Source organism: Quercus robur, chromosome 10, assembly GCF_932294415.1.
Source record: "Quercus robur chromosome 10, dhQueRobu3.1, whole genome shotgun sequence".
NCBI classification, from domain to species: domain Eukaryota; kingdom Viridiplantae; phylum Streptophyta; class Magnoliopsida; order Fagales; family Fagaceae; genus Quercus; species Quercus robur.
Window position 1 is genome coordinate 17,262,526 of NC_065543.1, and position 25,278 is coordinate 17,287,803.

At 34.5% G+C, this 25,278-nt stretch overlaps 1 protein-coding gene and 1 pseudogene across 6 annotated transcripts; both read right to left on the reverse strand.

Annotated features, from left to right (window-relative positions):
• Positions 1–1,927: 1,927 nt before the first annotated feature.
• On the reverse strand, positions 1,928–2,648 carry LOC126703908 (uncharacterized; annotated as a pseudogene).
• Positions 2,649–12,032: 9,384 nt separating this feature from the next.
• On the reverse strand, positions 12,033–24,489 carry LOC126701724 (protein trichome birefringence-like 14). Of its 6 annotated transcripts, XM_050400058.1 has the most exons (7): positions 19,807–20,022; positions 19,425–19,487; positions 19,286–19,337; positions 19,136–19,199; positions 14,892–15,086; positions 13,473–13,668; positions 12,033–12,969 (listed from the first exon to the last, which is right to left on the reverse strand). In XM_050400058.1, the coding sequence occupies exons 5-7, from the start codon at positions 15,046–15,048 to the stop codon at positions 12,141–12,143; spliced, it is 1,182 nt and encodes a 393-aa protein (XP_050256015.1). In that variant the 5' UTR covers positions 15,049–15,086; positions 19,136–19,199; positions 19,286–19,337; positions 19,425–19,487; positions 19,807–20,022; the 3' UTR covers positions 12,033–12,140. The 6 variants fall into 6 exon arrangements, with proteins under 6 accessions (XP_050256015.1, XP_050256013.1, XP_050256017.1 ...); XM_050400056.1 differs by lacking the exons at positions 19,136–19,199; positions 19,286–19,337; positions 19,425–19,487 and adding exons at positions 20,912–21,011; positions 24,239–24,489 and having other exon boundaries at positions 19,807–20,094; XM_050400060.1 differs by lacking the exon at positions 19,136–19,199.
• Positions 24,490–25,278: the final 789 nt, after the last annotated feature.

A 25,278-nucleotide genomic window follows, 5' to 3' on the forward strand; every position in this document is an offset into this window, starting at 1 on the left:
CAGATTCACACACGTGTTTGACTTAAAACTAACTAACAAAACTACATGTCGTTTCTGTACACACATCAAGCAAACCAAGTAAACCACATTGTCATTTAGATGAGTAATTACAACTTTGAAACACAATATGGACTTCTCCTTGAATCTTTAATCTAAACTTCATTTGTCCTTGATCTTGAATTTCTTGTCTGAGTTGGTCCAATGCTTGTCTGAGCAGTTCTGATGCACCAGCTATTGTACTGGGTAGCATGCTATGCTGCACTTAGTGTGGCAGTTGAGTCTACATCACCTGGTGCTTTGGCTGCTACACTGGCTGGCATGCTATGCTGCACTAGTGTGGCAACTGGTGATGCATCCTCTGGCTTTTCATACAATCACTCCCTCTTCTAAATAATTTTCCACATTTTGGAGTATTCTATTCTGTCTAATTTCTTTATTAGAATAAGTTTTTGACTTGTAATCTAAATTTGTTACTTTGGTGTTCATAAGAGCATTCACAATGGGCCTAGTATATGGCAAATGTAAGTAAAATTTAGCATGTGAGGCCCAAATAGCTCAATAACCGGACAAGGAAACATGTAAAAAACAAATGTTTTTGCCATGGTGCTACAGTACCGTCCTAAAGGTAGGACGGCACTATAGCACAATGGTATAACAAAATATTATTTTTTAATGTTTGGTTCTTCTCTCTTCTCTCCCATTATTTCATTATCTTTCTCTCTCTTCCTTTTCTCTCTTTCTTTTGGCTCTCTCCTCTTCAAACCCGAAAACTCTGTCTTCCTCTCTCTTAGATCGGCATGGAGGCAATAGCATTGGAGGCTCGATCAGCTTCTGTAGTGGAGGCATGGAGGTCGTGAGCTATGGTGGATTTCCAACATGATTGTGGGTTTGTTCAATTAGCTTCTATGGGTTTGTTCATGGGTTTTTGACGTGGTTGCGGGTTTGTAGGATTCTCTAGGCGAGATCGGCATGGTCAAGGATCTGGTAGTTGTTGTGGTGGCAAGATCTGCGTGGTTATGGGTTTCCAAATCGGATTTGGTTGTGTATGGTGATGGGTTTACTAATCGATTTTGGCCGTGGGTTTGGGGCTAAGTTTCGGTGGTGGATTGTGATGGGATTGGTGTGGTGGGCCGTGGGTTGTGGTGGCACGATGGGTCTGGGGCTGAGTTTGGTGGGTTTGCTTGGTGGGTCAGGTGGGTTTGCTTGGTGTTTCCCATGGTGTCTCTTTGATGTGGTGGTTGTTGGTTGTGTTGTTGATAATGGGTGGTGGTTGTTAGTTGTGTCGTTGATGGTGGGTGGTGGTTGTGTTGTTGATAGTGGATCAGTGGGTGATGGTGTTGTTGATGATGGATCAGTGGGTGGTGATTGGAAAATTTGGGTGGATAGGTAGGTGGCTTTGTTCTTGATGGTTGGTTAAGTTTCTGTGCTGGGTTTGTTTGGGGTTTGGGATGAGTTTCTATGTTGGTTTTTTTTTTTTTTTTTTTTTTTTTGATAAACTGTGTTGGGGTTTTAGGTCTTCACGGTGGTGATGGAGGTGATGAGTGGTAGAGAGACAGAGACAGAGAGACAAAGAGACAGAGGAAAAGAAATAAAAATTAGAGAGAGACATAAATATATTTTATTGAGTAAATATATTATTTTAATGTATTGTATAAGAAAATAAAAGTTGGGATGTTGGGTGTGTTATAAAATGGTATGGCATAATTGATAAAGTAGCTTTTTGGAATAGTAAAATACGATAAGATGGCATTTCCAGATGAGAATGCTCAAAGGGAAGTACTCAAAAAGGTCAACGATAATTTGAATTTGAATTGTATATTGAATATTGATTGCTTCAATCTCATGAAAATCAATTCTTTGATTTATGAAAGTAACCCTATGATTTTCTCTAACAATTGAAATCTTAATTTGGTTTTTAAAGATATGACTAGTGAGACAAAGAAGGGGAGAGAGGGAACAACAAGCCCCCATGAACACTTGTCTCTGCCTCAACAACGTCAGCCTCATATGGCTTCCTGCATCCAGGACAGCGACCATCCTCCTCAAGAATCCTCTTGTGGTAGAAAAGGCAGAGTCAGAACCCACACAAGCAAGGCAAAAAGCTCGAGTCTATGAAATCCAAATCCTCATAGCATATAGGACACAAAGTTGGCGTAGACACCACTTTGTTACAACCCCTCGTGACCCCTCCTGCTCCTCTACCATAGTGTCGATCTGGATTAGGCAAGCTATGATGCTTAGACAAATTGGGTAAACTCTGAGGCCTAAAAACATCATCCAACCTCCATGCTTGGCTGTTCCCACAAGCCCCCCTCAGAACCATTTTTGGACACTCAGGCTTCAAATCACCACCTCCTAATCCCACCCCATCATTCGCTTCACTAGAAGAAACCAATTCAGCAATAGATTCACACTCCGAAGAAGATTCTGAACACGAGTTTTTGTTTTTAGCCACTAAAGCATCCACCACAGCTTCCCAATCATCCAAACACCCGTCATCTTCTCCTCCTTCTTCCCCTCCTTCTTTATCTTCTGTAATGATTACACTTGGTGAGTGAAGGAGTTCGTGAAGAGCTTGTGTGTAATTTTAGCTTGTAATTTTTTTAATTAAAAATATGCCACATCATTAAAATAAAATGCCAAGTCATTATTCCGTTAGTCACATAAGTAACACATTAATGGCAATTAATAAAAGAACTTATATTGCTCATTTTAAAAACTTGAGAGACTAATTGCGCACGCTTTAAACTTGAGGAACCAATTGCACACACAGGGTAAACTTGAGGGACCAATATTGTAGTTTTGCCATATTTTTAAAACAAATTATAAGTGATAAATTATTATTGGATTTAAACTAAGCCCACCACTGACATCATTTTTTTATCTATCAATAATAGCTTGCCACCTTTTAGATTTGTTAATGATTTTAACAACTTTTCATAACAAATTGTAAGTGAAAAGTTGTTATTGGTTTTAAAATTGACCCACTACTAACATCATTTTTTTATTAATCAATAATATAATTTCTTTATCTATCAATTATAGCTTGCCATCATTTTTTTATCCGTCAATAACAACTTACCACCATAGATTTTCTAATGGTTTTAATAGCTTTTCACAATAAATTGTAGGTGAAAAGTAGTTATTGGTTTTAAAATTGGCCCACTACTAACATCATTGTTTTATTCATCAATAACATAATTTTGTTATCTATCAATAACAGCTTGCCACTAAAATTTATTGTGAAAACATTATAGACGTAACATTTCCCACAAAATTAATCCTAAGCCCCCAAACATAATCCCGAACCCCTTAAACAAAAAACAAAATATGAAAGTCCTATAACAACAAAAAATAACTCAAACAACAACCTATTTAAACCAAACAATAGCAAATGAACAAAATATTCAACAAAAAGCTCATTCAAACAACTAAATAAAAACTCCTAATCATTCAAATTCATAACTCATTCCTTAAAAAAATGGTACTAAGAGAGATATTGTAGCCATGAGTTATCTTCGATGGTGCAAGCGAAAACTGAAATTGTGGCATTTTATATATTTAAATGTGACTTAAAAAATTAAATATTACTTAAACTCTATTATCTTGTTTTAAATGCAATTTTTTTACTAATTAACATGAATTAGGCAGATTTTTTTTTTTTTTTTAAGAAAGTCTATAGACACAAAAAATTTGACAAAACTTTTCACACATATTGATGTGGTAGATTGATAGTGGTAAGTTTGCCAACTCAAATATTGTGAAAAATGTTATAAATTTTTTTGGGTATTACTTCTTTTTTTTTTTTTTTTTTTTTGAGAAGTGCTACTTTCACAACAAATTCTAAGTGTTAAGTTAATACTGGGTAGAATTTAAAACCATCACTGGATTTATTTTTTTGCCATCAATAACAGCCTGTATCAACATACTACTTAAGATGTGTTGTAAAAGTATGGTGAAAAATGTTGTAAATGTAGCATTTCTTTCTCTTTTTTCTTGTTTTTCATTTGATAAAAAAATATTATTTTATTTATTGACTAATATTTGGGCTTAATTAAATTAAAATGTGGAGCCCTTTTTCTACTAGGGGCCTTAGGGGACCACATCAATTGCTTTTGTAGTAAAGCCGGCACTAATTCCCCCCTCTTCTCTACATCATTTTAGATGTTCTCTCACTTTGTAAAATTTTATACATTTAAGTGTTTTTTATTTTATTTTAAATACCGATATATTATTAAATTTTGTATAATTTAAACTTCTCAATTACTACCTTAGAAAAAAAATTCCTACAACCGCCTTAGAGGAGGACCATGTTATCTTATGTTGTATCTTAAAAATTGATGGTTAGACGAAGAGATGGATATCTCTTGTCAGCATTGATCATTGGTAGGCATCTCTATTTTATTCTATAATTCAAAAGTTGGTGTGGACTGATCCTTTACCCCATGTATAAAATGGGTCTCTAATGCAAAAAAGATAGGTCTTGCTCGTTAATAATTCAACATTAATTTTTTTATATAGATTATGAACATTATTTGTTTTACATTCACTACAAAACACGTGGGTCTTAGACAGCGTTTTTTTTAGCCGCGTTTTTTGGTAGGTTATAGCCGCATTTTCTAAAAACGCAGCTTAAAGTATTGAACAAAAGCCGCATTGCGGCTATAGAGTATATCTAAAGCCGCGTTTTTTGGTTTGGAGCTATTGCCGTGTTTTAATCACGCGGCTATAGCAACTTTCTACCTTCCCAATAGTCACGTTTTATAGATGCGGTTATAAACTTAGTCTGTAGCCGTGTTTATAATGGAAGATCTCTTTTGTACTATATCTCTATCTCTCTTACACACTATTTATTATTCTATTTTCAACCATGCATTATGTTAATTTATTGTTTAAAAAGAAACATAAAATTAGCAACAAAAATAATAATTTGATTCATTGGCATAAGTTTCGTAATTAACTATCTCAAACAACTATAGAACTTTAAAATACCCCAAACAGAAGTCAAACACATATTTACATAACATAACATGTTGCATGCATGAGGGTTTAAGTTACTGGTTACCATATTTTTGTCATTTACCCTGGACTTGGTCTAGTCTTTGGACTAATAGGAAAGGATTTGAATTCCCAAGTTCAGTGAATGTCTATATTCCCCATTCCTTTTACTTCGAAAGTTATAGAGTATATTGAGGTCACACTCACACTAGGCCACAACTCCGCAAGCAAATATTGATTATTAACTCCATTTAAAAATTCCCATGTTGGTCACACTCACACTAGGCCACAACTCCGCAAGCAAATATTGATTATTGACTCCTTTTGAGAATTCCCATGTTGCTCTTATATATGTGATAGTTTTTAGACCCTTTAAAAACCGAATTAGATTAACCTAGGTAATTAGCCAAGTTGTTACTTAGTCCAAATTAAAAAATCTAGGTTATCACAGTCAACACAATCATATCATGCAAAGCAGCGGAAAGATAAATAACACAAAAATATAATCACCCAGGAAACCAAACTGTTAAAAACCTGGGGAGAATTTAACCTAGCTATCCTCAAGGTAAACCTGAATCCACTATGAAAGAATCAAAGTTACAACAGGACTTAGACTACTAACATCCTATTGCTACCCACTAATAGAAACTTACTGACACAACGATGTGCAAGCTCCGAAACCACGGACTGCTTCTTTCTTGGATTCTCCAGCAAGTACAAGCACACCCGCTTGTGTTTCTTTAAGTTCTTATGGCAGCAACTGAATGATCATCAAGTTCTTGAACGAATCTCTTTTTTGTTAATCCTAAGCTTGTGTAAAGGAAAGCTCCTCACAAATCTCACAAGAGATTTACACAAACAACAATATGAGTAACACAAAAACGTGGATAGGGTTTGCCTTTTATACCTAGGACAAATTAGAAAACCCTAAACGTTTTAAAACAAAACTAAGGCTAAGTTGGAATTCTGCAAAAAACGCATCTGACTCGATTTTCGATTAATCGAGCCTAAGCTTTGATCGATCGAACCAGGCCGAGAAGATAAATAAATTCTGCGTCAGCTTATTCCAACTTTACATAAATGAACCAACTTTGAGCAAGTCTAAACACGACTAAACATATTGTTTTGATCATGGTTTGCCAATAATACACATTAGAGTTCTAAATACATAAAATCCTAAGTCTTTAGAACCTAACAATATATATTAGAGAAATCATTCAAATCATGTTCTGCATCATTTTTTTTTTTTTAATTCTGAGAAAATGCTAAAGTGCCAACACCAATTTTACTATAAAAAAAATTACTCTAAAATTTTTACAAATTAACGTGACAATAAATGTGACTAATGTTCTTTTTGCAAAATAATAAATAAATGTATGAATTACTTTTAATACCACTCATTACTTTTATATCAAACATGGACATTAAACTTAAATAATGCATATGCACGGGCCTACTCACTAGTAATAAAAATAATATATATATATATATATATATATAGCCAAAACTAAGAGAAAATCCAATTAGATTTCAAATTGAAATTTAATTAGAGTATAATTTTACGGCATGTATCCCATCTAATCTAAGCTTTTAAATTTTTGTGCCAAGAAAAACTGTATTTTAATTAGAGTTTAATTTTACGTCATGTTTCCCATTTAATCTAAGGTATTTTTGTGCTAAATGAGTTAATTCAGTGTAGAAAATGAGAAGCCCAATATAAATAAACCATAATAATAATAATAAAAACCTAATCATATATTTAACTCTATATATAAAATTAGAGGAAAAGAGAGTTTGAATGATTTTTTGTGTAAGGACTTAGGTTCTAAAGAGCCATTTTTTGTGTAACTAAAAATAATTCAAATTTATAAATTATTTATGTAATATATCATGACTATATACTATCCATTACTAACAATATATATATATATATATATATTAAACCAAAGCTTAATGAAATTTCATTTAGAATCAAAATTGAATTTTTCTTTTGTTAGCTTTCCATAAAAATTAAACTGTTTAGATTTTTATTGTTATTTTTTCTCTAAACTAATAAGCATATTTTTTATACTATTTTTATTCAGATATTTTGTATGCGAAGATCTTGAACCTAAAAAATTATAATTGAACTGAACGATCTCATGCATCTATCCCCATTCAATTTAGGAGTTACTATTGGATCAATATATTCTTTTTGTTTTGTGTTATATTTAGTAGAATTTCATGTACAATGATTGTAAATTAATATTGTATATGTAGTATCTAATAATGATTTTCAAAATTATATACATAATAGCAATGTAATGAGAAACTTAACGTAACTGATATCATGAAAATTGTAAGGAAAAATAATTTTAATACCTCTAAATGTCCTGGTCACCTAAGCTAACATCAATAGCACCACTTCAATTTATCATTCTCATGCATAAGCATAGACTACATACTAATCTATATATATAATAATAGGTGAAGCTGAAAAAAAACTCAAATTAGAACTCCAAATTAAAGTTCCAATTTTGTGCCACGTGTCCTAAATTATTTATTCTTAAAGAGTTTTATTTCTTAATTTTAGAATCAAATGTCGGACCACATCATTAATATCCATGCAAATGAGTTATTAAGTTAAAAAAAAAAGTCTAGAATAAATGAATCATTAAAAAAAAAGTGTTTCACAATAATTTAAAAAAAAATGGACAATTTACATTTTATATATAATAATATCCTTACAAAAATTTTTAAAGAGTTAACAAAATATAAAAATGATTATCAATAGTATTTAAATTATATAAATAGGAATTATATTATGAATCTTATTATATATCTTTAGGTATATTCATGCATATGCATGGAGTTACAAGCTAGTATATATTAATAGCCAAAGTTCCGAAAAATCCAATTAGATTTTAATTGGATTATCAATTTTGCGCTACGTGTTCCATTTAATTTTTAATTTTGTGCCAATTGAATTATTGAGTGTAAAAATCGAAGATTCCAAATCTAATTAGATTCTAAATTGGTTTTCAATTGGAGTCTAATTTCCACCACATGTCCATCTAATTTTTTAATTTTTGTGGTAAGTGAATTATTGGGAACAAAAACCAAAAAGTCTAAATCCAATTAAATTCTAAATCAACTACACACACACACACAAATGAGAAACTATTACATATTTTTAAAATGTTTGTTTTAAAGAAAGTGTAAACCAATACCATGTATATTTTGAACTTCTTCTCAAAAAAGGTAATAATTTGAACTATATAATTGTGATTGTTTTTAATTATACCCGTGCATATGCAGGGGGCTACACACTAGTAATAATAATAATAATAATATTCCTAAGCATGCTTTGTGTATTGGCTGGTTATTAAGAATAAATTCACTATAAGTGGAACGTTAACAGGATGTAATTATAGGACTTTTTTCTTCTTCCTTTATCTCTAAAATCGGATTATAGAGAGATTTGATCTGCATAGTTTTTTATATTTTGAGTGTCCTTTATCTAAGAGAGTTTAGGAAGATATTTTGAGAAGATGTCTCATGAGAAAGACAGGTTAGAGCTAGATTTTAATAATGGGCTAGAAACACGGGCTATTAAGAAAATGACACCACTCACTCTGCAAGTATAAAGTTCTTGTGAAGCAAAGGGTAAAGGTCAAAATTCAAGTTTTCAAATGAGAGTTTCACACACATATATCTTTAGATTAGGCTAGAGTAGAGTTTCTATCTTATATTAAAAAAAAATGACAAAGTTTAGTTACAAATTTGGTTATAACCAATGGCTACAACTTTAATCAATATCTTTTTATTGGATGTGAATTTTGACAAATATATCATTGGATTACATTTTCTTCTTATATTCTCTATATTTGCAAAATTTCCTGAAAATTAAAAATCAATAACTATGTCATCAATTAAATGTTTAAATTTCAAATTTTTGTCATCTAAAATTATGCATAAAAGATAAGTTTATTGATCATATAACAAATAACATCTGATTGACACAAAATTTGACATATGTAAGTGTAAAAAAAATGCAATCTAATGGTTAAATATTCAAGATATATAATAATGTTAATATTTTAAAAGAAGTTGTAGCCTTAGACTATAACCAAATTTGTAGCCAAACTATGTCCTTAATTTTTTTAGTGGAACTTGTAACTAATGATTACAACCATGTACTTTGCCCTTAAGCCTTCGTTTGGGAGGAGGGAATGGAAAGAAATAAAAATAATAATTTTAGAATATTATTCTCTTCCGTTGTTTAGGAGTTTTAATGGAGAGAATGGAAAGTTCATACCCTTAAAGTGGGAGGAAATGGAATGCATAAGAGAGAAAACTCATTCCTCTATATTTTCTTAAAATCTCAAATTTTCATTCCTTGAAATTGAGAGGAATAGGAGAGAATGAAATTAGATTAAATGAATTTTTTACTAAAACTCTCAAAATACTCCTATATATTCAACCCTTTATTATAAAATAGGGGTCTAATAATAATATTACCATAAAATGATTTAATTCCATTTCCTCTATGTTACTTCCAAATAAGATTACTTACATTCCATTCATTTTTATTCATTTCCATTTCTTTATTTTAAAACATCCACTTTTATTTTAAAACATCCACTTAAGGTTACTTAATTCTATTTCATTCCATTCTTTTTCATTCATTTCCCTTGCTTAAATACATTCCATTCCTTTTTATTCCCTTATGATTATTCCATTCCATTCCCTTATAAACTCTTAAAGGAAGCCTAAGAAATTAGGTGAAAATGCTTTCAACAAGCTATATGCAATAATTGGCTATTGGGTTGAGAGATTGACAGAAGTGCCAGTTGCTGGAATTTATAATGGGAGAAATCGGTTTGAATTGGTACATGCAAATATATCTGAAGTTATACGACAGATTTTCATGGTGTGAAAATGTGAATAACACTATACAAAATAGGACCCCCTACATACCATATAGTCTATGGAAGATCCATGTTTGTCATTGATCCTTGAATAGGCTGTTGATCTAGGTTGCACGGACACATCATTTTTGACATCGTGTCAATGTCAGACACCGGAATGGGTATGATCGCCGGATTCCGGTGTCCGGCGAGTGTCCTCTTTTTTTTTCTTTTTCTTTTTTTCTTTTTTTTCGTTTCTCCGACACGCGCCAACACTGCTCCAACACGGCTCTAACGCGTTTGACACGTCAGTAGTGAAGAAAAAAAAAATCACAGATTTTGAGTCTAAGAAGTCATTTTGAGAAACCCACCTCTCAAGTTCTCAACCCACCCTCCCTTTGACCTCTGCCGCTACCTTCTGTCCCTCGCCGAAACTAGATCGGGCCAATCAACGAGCTCCATAGACATCGAGTGATGCCATGCCCTGTCCCTTCTAGCGATCTCTCTCTCTCTCTTGGCATGGACAACAAGTCCAACCTCCTCTCTTTGTTTTTTTTTTTTTTCCTTTGGATATTAATTTTGGTGATGCCGATCTCTGCCAGCTTTGTCCTTCTGGCGACACTTGATCTCCACCGGCCTTCTCCCTCTCTCTCTCTCTCTCTCTCTCTCTGTGCTGTGTTCTTTCTCCCTCTCTCTCTTCTATTTTTTCTGATGTGATAAATGTGTAACTGTGAAGTAAATGGAATAACGCGTCTTAATTTTTTTTTTTTTTTTTTATAAAAAAGAACAGTTGAAGTTGAGTAATCAATTGGGTGTGAATATATAATTTTTTATTTTGAAATTTAATTTATAAGTGGATAAAGTAATTTGAAAACTAATAGGAGAGTGACTCTATTTTTTGGGCAATATTTTAGTGGGAGTTAGAGTTATGTTTTTACCGGATTGCCCTTTAGTTTTGTCTCTACTTAAACATAGGAGTGTAGGAACATTTTTGAAAAAAATTAAAATAAAGAATCTAAATAGGGAAAGCCCCTTAAATAATAGTATAGATAACGTGTTTTTTTTTGTTTTTTTTTTCAATCCCACTTTCACAGTTAATGTATTTCTTTACTCAGCCTTTTGTTTTGCCTTATAAATTATAATATTTATTATGAATTTAGTGATTTTTATTTTTGTGTGTCCTGCTATAGTTTTATTTATTTATTAAAGTTAAATATTGTGTATTATTGTACTACTTTAGGTGTTAGTTTACTTATTTGTAATTCTTACATAATTTAAATTCTAGACATAAACGTATTTTATATCTAAAAATATTAAAAAATATGCCTTAATATAAAATATAATTAATTATTTAACTACCATGTCCCCGTCGTGTCGTGTCCTTATTTTTCAAAAATTGCCGTATCTCCATGTCCGTGCAACATAGCTGTTGATGCTACAAGTTTTTGTAATTTTTATTTTTATTTTTATTTTTTGATAATTAGATAGTTACAACCAAGGAGGGGGGGTTTGAACCCTTGTTTGAAAATATCAAGAAGTGCAATAATTACCAACTGATTGAGTTACAAGGCTCTTGACAAGCTTTTGTAAATATTATAAACTCTGTCGAATTATGTTTTTATTTCAATAAAAATTTATTCATTCATTAATTAAAATAAATATATACAACTTTCGCAGGAATACAACTTTTAAGGCCCTAAGGGTCTTGATTTCTTTTCGCAGGGTTCCCCTAGGCCTCGTGCATGATATGAAAAAACACTAATTCACCGTGGATTTTTTTTTTTTTCAGAAAAGGGTGTGAACAAACAAGAAGTTGAGGAAATATTTAACTCTATAGGCCAGTTTTCATTACAATTAGTACACGAGAGACCACATAAACAATCCAAACACACTATCGGGGACCTTCATTGTTGTGGATTATGTTTTTTATTTCTTATAACAACGTGATGAATTGATGATACATAAAACAGCCCTTAAACTGCTGAAGTCACTAGTCTGAGAATGGAGCTGAAGCTCTCGGGTATTCTTTCTTCTGGCAGTCTCTTTGTCCATAAAATCCTATGAAAAAACAACCATAACACTGAAGAATACATTTCCATGTGATTTGGATTGGAACATGATGCTTTAACTATTGGATAAGAAAGCTGAATTAAATTTTTTTTATTTTAATTATGAAGAAAAATGGTCTTCTTAGACCATAAAGAATAGATGATTCAATTTGTCTTTGTCGATGCATACTCAGCATGGCTGAGCCTATATTTGTGCAACAAGGAGCTCATTCCATGTGTCAGGAATGCCGGGTAGGCACCAATGTAAGCAATCATTTACATCAGTTGTTCCTCTAATACTGTAGCGGGAGATATGACCCTCATCCCTCAGTTTAGAAATAGAAGTAATATCCAAAATCTTTACTTTTGTACCCTTTACAGCACCCTCAATAACTGGATCACTTGATCTATCTTGCATAACTTCACTTCCTCCGGACAAGGGAGTGGTGTTATCACAGGTACCCCCGGTGTTCCAGTCTCCATTAAAGAAATGCCTCGGTGAGATAGTCCTAAAGAAAACTTTGAGATGGGGATAAGAGGGAAGATGAGAATCAAGCCATCTGACAATGCTATGCACCGTAAAATTCTTGGCATTCCCAATTTCATTACGTTTTTTATCTTCATTGGGCTTTCCATCCACGTACATCACCCATCGATTTGCATTAAGCTTCCCCCTGTTCCAGTGGTGTCCTGTATTAAGAATCAACACATCAAAACAATGGATGTATCGTCTCATGAAAGCTGGTGGACGGTCCAAATGCATAGCCACATTGGTGTTTCGGTCTGAGGTGTTAAGGGGCACTAGATCACTCAGACTTGCTGACCAGTAATATAAAATGGTGGTATTGGTTTTCGGGAACCAGTAAGCCCAGCCATCAGGACGTATGGCTCCACGAGCTTTGACAAGACCATATTTTTTTCCCACATTCTGAACTTCTGGGCTCTCTTCCCCACCTGTGGCCATACACATCAAAGACTGGAACTGCTGCCTGCCTAATGAATCTCCTATAAATGCAATTGTTTTGTCCTGCATTCTGATATGAACGGCAACACTTTAGATCATGAACATAACCAGAGCATCAAATTTCAAACTTATGACTAAATCATGTCCAACTACATATTAGGAGTCAGTAAACTATTGCCTAAATGATCATTAATAACTCCCCCAAAAAAAAGGGAGAAAAATCTAAAAATTTCAAAGTTATAACTAAACCTGAGCGGGGTGCAATATAAAGCATCTGACATCAATGATAAATTAACATCAGTTTAAGATTTGATTTCATACTAAAATTGATGCAATCTGAAAATTAAAGAAGTCAATTATGTTGCTCATACTTGCTTGTAGTAAAGTAAATTCTGTGCTCAAGTCAGGATTTTCTCAAAATAGGAAAAACAGAAAATCTAATAAATAAGATATCAGATATATTATACCAAGGCCATTGAAAGTTCTTTGAATTGAATTATAAAAGCCATATGACACACAAGACAGAGAAGAGACGAAAGGAAATTTCAAATAATAAGAAGAAGAGATACCTACCTTCTCAAGAATGCAGACCGCTCAAACTCTGGCATTTCACAACTTTCTGGCTGCCACCGATATCCCTCATAAGAAAAATCTTTTCGCTGTGTTAATCTACATGCCCACATCGCTGATAACCACTTCTTACATCCTAAACCAGAATACAATGGCCTTCGACTGTCAGCAACCCATCTACCCTTGGCATAGTTGCAGACTGCAGAGGTGAAAACCAGACAACCTTAGTATTCATTTGAAGAGTGAATAAATTACATTTGGAGTATGCATGAATTAAATCCAGTCAATGGATGCTTTGTAACAAATTTAGACTTGTCACATAAACAATTAATATATAAAAAAGTGTGAAGCTAGAACTTTACAGAGCCTTTTTTTTTTTTTTTTTTTTTGGTGTGTGTGTGTGTGTGGATAAGTTTGAACTCTACAGAGCTTTATATTTTGTTACACTTCGTTTCAACAATTCCACCAAACAATTACATTTGGAGTATGAATGAATAAATTCACTTTTTGCAGCATCACCCAGTGCACCATAAAACCCCACCAGGGGGGTGGGGAGGGGTTGGAGTGGGAGGGAAGAAAAAAAGGACCACAATTTTTGAGCAACTTAACAGTGAAGCTAAAGATGATCAACAGGGTCTCTAGTGTTCACTATTTACATTACACATACAACGCCAATTAACCAATGCTATATTCATATTTATAAGATTGTCTATAGTCAAAAATTTATTCAACCCTACTGTCCACACGAATTGACACTTTCTTGTTCATGTAATTCATCTAGATGCATCTCCATGGAAATGCTTCTTAATAGCATTCTCAAGATTTCATAACAAGATCAAACTCTAAATTCACCACTCGTATTCAAAACCCATCTCATACAGACAGTGCTTCTAACAAAGGGAAGTTTAGAATATAACAAATCCATTAGAAAATCCACCCCTTTCATCTCCCAACAACAAAACTTTAGTCCCAAATTTTTGGGGTCGGCTATGGGTCCTTGACAGATTAGTTCCACATGTATTCTTTTCCTCTATTCTATTCTATTTGAAGCCATACTTTCTTTTATTTCCCAATTTGACATATTGTGAGCCAGATGCCAAAAATTGCAGCCCCTGACACTACTGAAAACAATTGAGAGTTGATACCATGAAGACTCTTAAAAAAGCACTGGCTATTACCCTTTAAGAGACTCCTAAATGCACCTCTATTTTTTGCTCTTTTTGCATAAAGTAGCTTTATTAATACAGACTTTTCTCTTTTATAAAAATTTGAAAAAAAAAAAATTTTGAAAAGCAAATCTAATCATAAGTGCAGCACCAATCATTAAGGGTTTAAATGAAAGGGAAAAAATATTGTACTTGCAAAACAAGTGTGTAAAGATGTCAAAGGCATGCTTATATTGAAGTACAAAAATAAAAGTACCTTTAGTTTCTGAGGAGGATGTCACATCCTCATTTCTGTCTATCGTTTCAGGAGAGAGTGCGGATATAGAGTCTACTGGTGCAGTACCGAAGTTTTCTTCTGCTTTTGTTATGATGGAATCTGAAATATTTACCACAATTTTCTCTGTTGGCTTCATGGATACTACAGAATCATTTCGGGCATCCACATGAAACTCTATGCCACAACAAAAAATAAGTCATTATCAGGCTTACAAACCTATAAAAGCAAGTTAAAAACATGTTGACCGTAACAAGAACATGTCTGGATATTAAAAATATTACCAGTCAGAATCAAATCAAGTTTAAACTGGTGATGTCGCTGAGCTTACACCACTCCAAAAATTAAGAAGACATGTTTCAATAAACACACTACTTTTAACATGCAAAATATCAAGTTGATTGGAGCAATACATACACCACTCCTACTGTAATACTCTCTCCATCCTAAATAGATGGGATGCATTCCTTTTAGGTTTGTCCCCAAAATATATGGGTTTTTGAAAAAATAAAAACATCTATCTATTTGACATATCACTCTTAAATTAAAAACCCCCCACGCACCCCCCCCCCCCTCTCTTTCCCCCTTCCTTTTTATAAATTTGAATCAACCTTTCTTGGCCCACCTATAAGTATTTTAGGAAGATTGTCATGTTTATTTTTGTTAATGAAAAAGAAGAGGCAATCTATTAGAAAAATGCTTAAATAATTGGATTCACCATTTCCTAATAGTGTAAGCATTTGGTACAACTAGCAATTTATCATGGTGTTAGAATAAGTGGTATTGAGTTAGAACTATGTATCCATTCTACCTCCCATTCAAAAAGTTAAAAATCTCACATGTTGGACCCCACTTATTAAGTAGGAGTCTAGGCCCACACATGAGAAGCAGTGTTAGAATAATGGTTAAATGATTGAATTCAAAATTTCCTAACCGCTTAAGCTTTTGGGATAGTTACAATTGGTAATTTATCACAAATAAGAAGAAAAAGATGAAAGAGAATGGGTTGTTTCTATATATCAAGCCCTCACCCAATCCATTCCATATATACAAAAGAAAATTTACAGTATATAATATATGGTCTTTTTCAAAAAATTATATTCTAATAATGATAGTTGATAGGGACACATCATAAATAATATCTTCTAGAAGAGTCTAGAATAGGGACACCTCACCTATGGTATCTTTCTAGAAGGATAGAGTTATCTTTCTTTGTAAAAGTCCCCCCTCAATTGGAGCATATATCTCATATAAGCCCAGCTTGGAACAAAAATACTTGGAGCATATATCGCAATATGTATAGTTGCTTGACTATCACACGATAGTGGGATAGGAGTAGGCACTGCATAATTCTAGAAGAAAGTGCTGTAACCAAGTCATGTCACTAGCAGTACATGTCATCGCTTTGAATCATGCTTCTGCACTAGACTAAAAAACTACATTTTCTTTTCCAAGTTACAAATTTTCCTCCCAGGGAACAAAACCCCGTGGTGGACCTTCCATCAAAAGGTAATGCAGCCCAATCTGCATCAATGAAGTCTTCTACCCTAAGATGGCCATGCTTTCTTAGGGTAGCACACCAATGTTAGAGTCTTGGGACTTCTAAGAGCTGAGTCATCACCTGGGACACACGAACGCGGCAAAATGGCCACCACACCCGCGTCCGATGCAGCAACACGGGAGGGACGCCGCTGCCTGTGCGTCTGTGAAGCGTCCAGTTTGGTTTTTTTTTTTTTTTTTTTTTGGGGGGGGGGGGGGGGGGGTTTCCCGACTCACGCTAATTCGGGCCGAATTGGTCCATATTGGCCGAAACTGCCAATTCTGGCCAAAACCACCGATACAAACTGAAATTCAAAAAAAAAAAAAAAAAAAAAAAAAGGTGCAAAACGCACCGTTTTGGCCGAAATAACAAAACCCTAACTAATCTAACACGATTCATTCTTCTCATCTTCAGCTCTCTCTCACTCTGTCTCTGTGCTCTCTGTCTCTGCTCTCCATTTCCCCTCTCTCACACTCAGCCACTCAGTCACACACACAATCTCACTCTCAACTCACTCACAACCTCACTGACCCACTCTCAATCTCAAGTTCTCAACTCAACTCAAGTCTCAACTCTCAAGCTCGACCCACTCTCAAGAGTCTCAACTCAGGTATCAAACTAAAGCTTTCAATCTTAGTTTTTCAATTTTTTTAAGCTCAAGCTGATTGATTTTTTTAGTCTGAAGCTCACCTCACCTGATCTTATTTTTTTAATTTTTTTTTTATTTTTTATATAAGCTGTAATGTAATAATGTTGTGACTAGGGTTTGATTTTTTTTTTAGTTAATAGTTATTACTCATTGTGATTTATGAATCTGTGAACTGTGATCTGATTTTTTTAATTTTTTATATAAGCTGTAGTGTTGTGACTTGGGTTTGATTTCTTTTAATTTAATTTATGAACATCACGTTTTAGTTATTATCTACTATTGCTCTTAAATTTGGCATATGTTTATATAATGTGAAAATGTATGCTTAGCAATATATTAAAAATATAAATTTATTTATTTTTAATAATTTTTTAATCACCGCACCCGCACCTTATTTTTTCAAAAATTGTCGAATCCTGCACCTGCACCTGCACTTGCACTTGCACCCACACCCGAATCCGGAAATGCACCCGTGCTTCATAGGTCATCACACTAAGTGTGTGTTTGGCTTGAGCTTATAAGCTTAGTTTTTAGCTTTTATGTATAGCTTTTTAAAATCTCATTTTTTCTTCCTTTTTTTATTTTTTAAAAGTATAAGTACACTTTAGCACACTTTCAGAAAAAAACTAGATAAGTTGTTCCCAAACATACACTAATTGTATATGAAGAGTATAGCCTTGTGATAGTGAGAAAACTAAGCCTCCCAACCAATTGAAGATATCAGCTAGGATTTGAAATAAGTTTCATTCATCATTTAAGAGTTTCCAATTTGGAACCATAGAAGTTTCAACAAGACGAGAACCCAGCAATCAAGTCTCCTCAAGGATATCAAATACATACTTACTTTGAGATAAATTAACGTCTTGACATCTTGCTTAGATCTTGCAACTACAATTCCTAAAAAGTATCAAAGCCATGATCTTTGGTGTGAAAGTGTAGTTATAAAACTGCATTCTAATCATCCCTAATAATTACTATCATCCACATAGACAACAAGTAATATGCATCCAGCATAAGTGTGTAAATGGAAACTGAATGATCCATCTGACAACAGTGGAGTCCAAATCCATGAAAACTTCACAAAACTTCCCAAATCATAATCTTGGTGACTGCTTAAGACCATATAATACTTTCTTCAACCTGCAAACATTGCCCTGATACTACCCCAGAACAACAAATACAGGTGGTTAGTCCATATATTCTTCTTCAAGAAGGTCATCATGGAAAAATGCATTTTTAACATCTAACTGATGTCAGTTACAACCAAGATTGGCTGCAAGCAATATTAGGACTCGAATAGAAGAGACCGCAAGAGAGGTGGTCTCACAATAATCAATACCATAAGTTTGGCAACAGCCCTTGGAAACCAACCAAGCTTTAAGTCAATCATCAGGATGGAACTTAACAGTATATATCCATTTACTAGGGATGTCAACAGGTTAAGGCTCAACCCGTCACTTGTCTTGACCACATTGGGTGAGGGAGGAAGGAACCTGCTGCCGACCCAGTAGAAATGGTGGCTTGACCATTTGGAACTCCAGGGATGGCAGTCAACTGGTTAAGACAACAATTTGATGGGCAACAACGATACGGATTTGGCAACAAGGAGGAGACCTCTATATCTCCCTTCAATCTGGATAGAGATCTCTAGATCCCCTTTCCATTCATTAAAAATGGGTGATCCTTTGAAATCTAGGTCAGACGAGTTGGGTGTGTTGGATTCTCATGTGGAAAACCCACCACTGACCACCAAAGCCATCAAAACTGGCTGAATCTTGTCGGGTCTAGTGGGTGCCCCTGGTTTGTGCGAGTTTTTGGAAATTCATACCATTTACAACCAACTATATGTTTCCTATGTTGCAAGGGAACAAGATCTGAACTTCCACTTTGATGTAAAGCAGCCATCTCCCAATTTCATAGCCTGCCTCCAATCCAGGTCAGAGACTGCATCCTAAAGAGGGATGGAAATACTAGGAAGGTAGGAAATAAAACAAGAAAAATGAGGCAATGACTGACATACATGTCCAGCATGCGTACCTAAGTCAATGCACCACAAAAGAGTTCTTAGTTCTTAGTTCCAATCCAGGTCAGAGAATGCATCCTGAACAGGGATGGAAATACCAGAAAAGTTGGAAACAAAACCAGAAAAATGAGACAATGACTGAGATACATGGCCAGTATGCTTACCTAAGTCAATGCCTCTTAGTTCCTAGTTCCAATCCAGGTTAGAGAGTGCATCCTGAACAGGGATGGAAATACTAGAAAGGTTGGAAATGAAAACAAGAAAAATGAGACAATGACTGACATACATGGCCAGTATGTGTACCTAAGTCCAAGCGCCACAGAAAGTTCTTAGTTCTTAGTTCCAATCCAGGTCACAGAGTGCATCCTGAAGAGGGACGGAAATACTAGAAAGGTTGGAATTTACACAAGAAAAATGAGACAATGACTGACATACATGGCCAGCATGCGTAACTAAGTCAATGCACCACAAAAAACTTCTTAGTTCCAATTATCAGAGCATAAGTTTATCTTCTCATATCAGAGCCTTGTTCATAGGTTCCTTGGAAGGCTCCATGCACCCTTTTATTTTTAATAAGTCACATAGTTTGTCATTTTTCTTCTTTAAATTCTAGTGGGAATTACATTAATAGCAGAAGAAAGATACAAGTGCAAATTTGTGCATACATGTATGCACTGACACAAACCTGAAGAAGGCGCTATATACCACTCTTGGGCCAACAGTAGAGTATTAGCAAAAGGATTTTTTTCCCAAGCCCAAAGTGCTATGGTTGTAACGATGAGAACAACCAGTGTGAGAGAAAGACTTCTTCCCTTCAACCTATGATTGTTGCCAGCTTTCATCTCTGCTTATAAACTACAACAATTGCAGATCCCTTGGCCAGAATATTTATCCAGCTTTTTCCAAGTGGAGTATGCTCAGAAAAAGTCCATCATCTACTAAAAGGCAATCATTGTGTTACTGCAGGCTTCATCTGCATGAGGTAACAAAAAGAAAGAAATAGATCAGATTGGCACAGAAAAGGAGGTAGTTTTAAATGGAGCTTATATCTCGTTTAATATAAATTGTATAAACATGTAGGATATGGGAATTCTTTACTGATTTCCAACACAGATTCTTGAATTTGCACGATATCATTTTCTAATAGCAACAAATTTAGAGGGAGGGATTCTTTCTCATGACCAATAATATAGCTTCTTTCTAGGAGGTACCATTCAAATCCAGAATTTAAACTCTAAGAGTAAAGTTAAATCTATAGACACATACCAATGGTTAGAAAAATGCTTTAGATGGATGCCAGTGTTATTGGTGTTAGAAGCAATGGCTCCTCTTGATGGAAGTTAAAATCAGGCTTTCTTTGTTAACTCTTGATGTTGCATGAACTCTTCTAAGTGGTTTAAGTATTATTACCAAAAACAAGTTTTAAATGCATTACACCAACACTACATGGATCCTGGAAAACTAATTCTAAATTCCTTCCTATGATAGTGAATCAATTTGACTTAAGGCAGACCATGCACTAAGCATATTGATGTATGTAAACTTTGAAAGTAGACAGCATAAAATTATTAAGCCCATTTTAATTTTATACAATCTAAACCTTTTCCTAGCAAATTCCAATCTACAACACCATACTGATATCCAGATGTGTCCTCAAGCCTAAGTATTTGACTATTACTGAACCTGACACTTCATGCCTAACTTTCTGAAATTCTATATATATATATATATATATATATGTGTATATATATATATATAGAGAGAGAGAGAGAGGCAAGTTACACACACACCTAATTGGTCTTGAACCCACGACCTCACCCTCCAACCAATTATTATGAGAGAAGTGACAGTTGAACTATAGTCCATTGGCTGAAATTCTAACAAATGAAGCTAGATGAAATGCAAAAAAGTGATTAATAGATGCTATTTGAAGATTAATAAAAGCACTTGCAATCTTAATGTAATGGATGTTTAAGCAGAGAAAATAATGAAAGAATTGCACAATAAACCTATCAAGCAATATCCCTTTTTTTTTTTTTTTTTTTTTTTGGTAAGCAATAAGATTTATTGATATCAAAAAGGGACACCCTAGTACACAGGAAGTGTACAAGGGTCAAATACAAAAATTACAAGAATCAAGAAAATAAAAGATAGAAGAGAATGATTAGTTTCGCAAGGCAAACAACTAATCCAAAAAAGTTCTAAAGAAAAATAACTTGAGATCAAGAATGGATCTCTCAAAATCTTCAAAACACCTATTATTTCTTTCCCTCCAAAGACACCACATTAAACAATGGAAAACGATTATCCATATATGACTATTTCGATGACGACCAAACCGGCTTTGCCAGCAAGCAAGGAGCCCCACAACTGACTTAGGCATAACCCAACTAACACCAAATAAATCCAAAACCATAGACCACAAATCCATAGCAACCGGACAATGAAGGAAGAGATGGTCAACCGATTCACCATTACACTTGTACATATAACACCAATCCAATATCCACACCTTCCTTTTATGTAAATTGTCAATCGTCAAACATTTCCCCAAAGCAACAGTCCAAACAAAGAAAGCCACTAGAGAGGGGATCTTCTGCTTCCAAATGCTTTTCCAAGGGAAACAGCAATCGTTAAAGCCCACTAGACTATAATAATCTTTAACCATGAATCCCTTATTTCTATCGAGCTTCTAGCTCATTTTATCCTCCCCAAACCCCTTTACTGTGAAGCCACATATAGTATCCACTAAGCTCGACACAACCTTCAATTCCCAAACATGAAAACCACTAAAGAAACTCACATCCCAAAAAAGGACCCTATTAAAGACCTTCATAAGCTCAGCCACACTTGTCTCCTTATCTTGGCAAAATCTAAATAAATCAAGAAAGCAAACAGCAAGAGGTGTCTCCCCACACCAACAATCTTGCCAAAACTTCACCCTCGTCCCATCACCAATATCAAACAGAATATAACAAGAAAAAGAAGGCCATCCTCGACTAATATTTTTCAATGAACCAACACCATATGGACCAGAAACTGGACTGGTACACCAACCACCCCATACACATCCATATTTCACCTCTATCACTTGCCTCCAAAGGGCATCCCTTCCAAGCCCAAATCTCCATAGCCACCTCCCAAGCAAAAAGCTTTATTAAAAAATTTTACTTTCCTTACCCCCAAGCCACCTAAAGAAAGAGGTGTATAGACATTATCCCATTTAACCAGGTGAAATTTAGGTTCATTCCCTAGACCACCCCATATGAAATTCCACTGAATTTTTACAATTCGGTTAGCCACAGAAGCAGGGATAGGAAATAAAGATAGGAAATAAGTACGTAAATTTGATAGAATGCTTTTAATCAAGCAACATCCATTTGATACATTATTAGGAACGATTGCAAGGATACATAAAATGATAAAGAAAAAAAAAAAAATATAGTTTCAATTAATGCAATTAAATGGTGAACAAGTTCGGTTCAAACAACTCAACAAGGTCATGTAGATGCTCACAATATTTTTGAAAGTATAAAAGCTTTATTAAACATAAAGAGGAGGATACAAAGTGACAACTTCTGGCTTCAGTTGGAGATGTGTGTGTGTGTGTGCGCACGCGTCTCTATGTTTGGCCTTTTGATTGCATTCTCACAGTTTCAAGATGCAGCGAGAGTCCAAAGCAAAGCAGAAATTCTCTTGTGAACTAGTTAGTGAGAAAGAGTTATTTTGGTAAATTTGGGATTTGGTTGGATACCATTGTAATCTCCCTACTTTGTTAGTGAAACTTTCTTAACGTAGCCATGGATGTACTTCTAAAGCCAAACCATGCAACACTCCATGCTCCCTCTACCATCGTCTTTTTTTTTATTTATATTTTCATAGACCTGCTATAATTGATTGCACTCACAACACCAGGTGAAAAAATAAAAATGAAAAATGATGACGGGCTCTGGCAATCTTGTTTGAAATGCAAGCTATTGCAGTTGGTGTCACTAAAGCAATATAAGTACAACTAGAAAAAATATATGTATCAACAAGGTTTTCAAGCCAATATTATATCCAGTGCTAAAGTTGCAAATGGACAGAAGCAATATATAACTGCATCCAAAACAAGTCAATAATCATACGACATGGGCACTCCCAACTCATCAGTCAAGACGGGATAATGAGTTAATATTCTCTAGTAACTTTCATGAAATGAACTAAGTAAAGATGATTCTATAGCATCCAGTTAGAATTCCATCACTGGATGATGTCCCTAATGGTTCAAAAAATAAATTTTAATCCAAATCAAGGATCCTGTATGGTATATGGATAATATTAAGTAACTAAAGCATGAGTAACATATTATGAGTGAATCCTATAGTTGAAAAACATTGTTGAAATCACAGGAATGCCATAGTTGAAAAACATTGTTGAATTTCATACTTGATTGCTCAACCCACTTGACCCCCCCACCCCCCCACCTCTCCCCCCAAAAAAAGAAAAGATCACCATATGCATATCAAGAATTTCTAAAAGCAAACAAGTAAAAACCTTGTCTTGAAGCTAAGTTTAACTTTGTTTATAAACCATCAAAAACAATTGCAAACCTCCTATGCTGGAGATAAGCTTAAATAATGTTCCTAAAAATGGAAATCCAGAATTTTTAAATTGGACCATTCCCATAGTACATTAAATGAAGCACTATATTCTCTAGAATTAATGATGGGAAACCCAACTGGTACTCACAATTATCAGCACAACAACCCCAGATAACCACCAAAAAAAAAAAAAAAAATGTACAAAACACCACTCCAATGGGAACTTTAAAGTCAAGAACTTTTCCATTTTTCTTTTTTAAAATTTTTCATAAAATGTACAAAAAAAATTACCTAGGAGAGAACCCCAATTGGGTATTTGAGAAAAAACCCACATACCCAACTGAATTTACAACCATTTCATTCTTACTCCTATAACAAAAACTAAATTATGGCACAAATGTCTATAGTTCCAAATACCCAGATGAATTTGAGCACCAACTTATGCATTAGGAGCTTCCCAGAAAGGAAAATAAAAAATTTGCAATTTTTTTTTTTTTTTTGATAAAAGAAATAAATAAGAACAAGAACTAGTACCTGTATTTTTGTAGCATCCTATACTGCTTTTCTTGTACGGCCCAAATTTATTAAGGTTGCTACTGAACCCTTTTCACAATCTTAGATCCACAGCTTAGAAATACATAGAAAGAGAAACATAAACAGAGAGAGTGTGTCTGAAAGTGAGCGTTAAAGATACAGGTTCGCTTTCGTTTTAGAGAGAGGCACGCAATGCCAAAAGCTTCAGAGCGCTCTCTCTCTCTCTCTCTCTCTCTCTCTCTCTCTAGTCTGTGATTCTTTCCCTCTTTAAACAACCAATCACATTTCGACACTCGAGACACACGGAATGTGTATTTCGTCATTTGTCTAAAATATACAAGGTTAATTTAGAAAGTTGGTGAATTTTTTTGTTGGTGAAGTTACTAAAATGGCCCTTTTTTTACGTGGCAATTTTTGATTGGAGGATGTAAATTATGAAAAATGATGTAATGCAGAATGAATGGAGGAGAGAGAGAGAGAGCAATTAAATATGATGCACATATGAAAGGAGGGATAGTGAACGTCCCTTGATTTTTCTCCTTTTTTTTTTTTTTTTTTTCATTAACGGCTATTTATTGCTATTTCTTTGGGCTATATATAGCAATGCATGCATGTGAAATTTTTTTTTTTTCTTTTCTTTTTTGTTAAAATGGGAAATGAATCTATACCATAAAAGCAAGAAAAGAGTTATGACAAGTGTGAGGACACTTCCCCAGTTAATCGGTATTTGTCCGCTTTGGGGAGTCAGTCCCTCACGGTTTTGTCCTCGTCCCCAAGTGTGGAACCCCAGGATTTTGCCCTTGTGGTGATTGACACCTAAGCTCACCCGAATCCCACATCGGTTAGAGAAACCTTCAAGTGTGGAACCCCAGGATTTTGCCCTTGTGGTGATTGACACCTAACCTCACCCGAATCCCACATTGGTTAGAGAACCCTTCAAGTGTGGAACCCCAGGATTTTTCCCTTGTGGTGATTGACACCTAAGCTCACCCAAATCCCACATCGGTTAGAGAACCCTTCCACTCATGGTTTATAAGCTT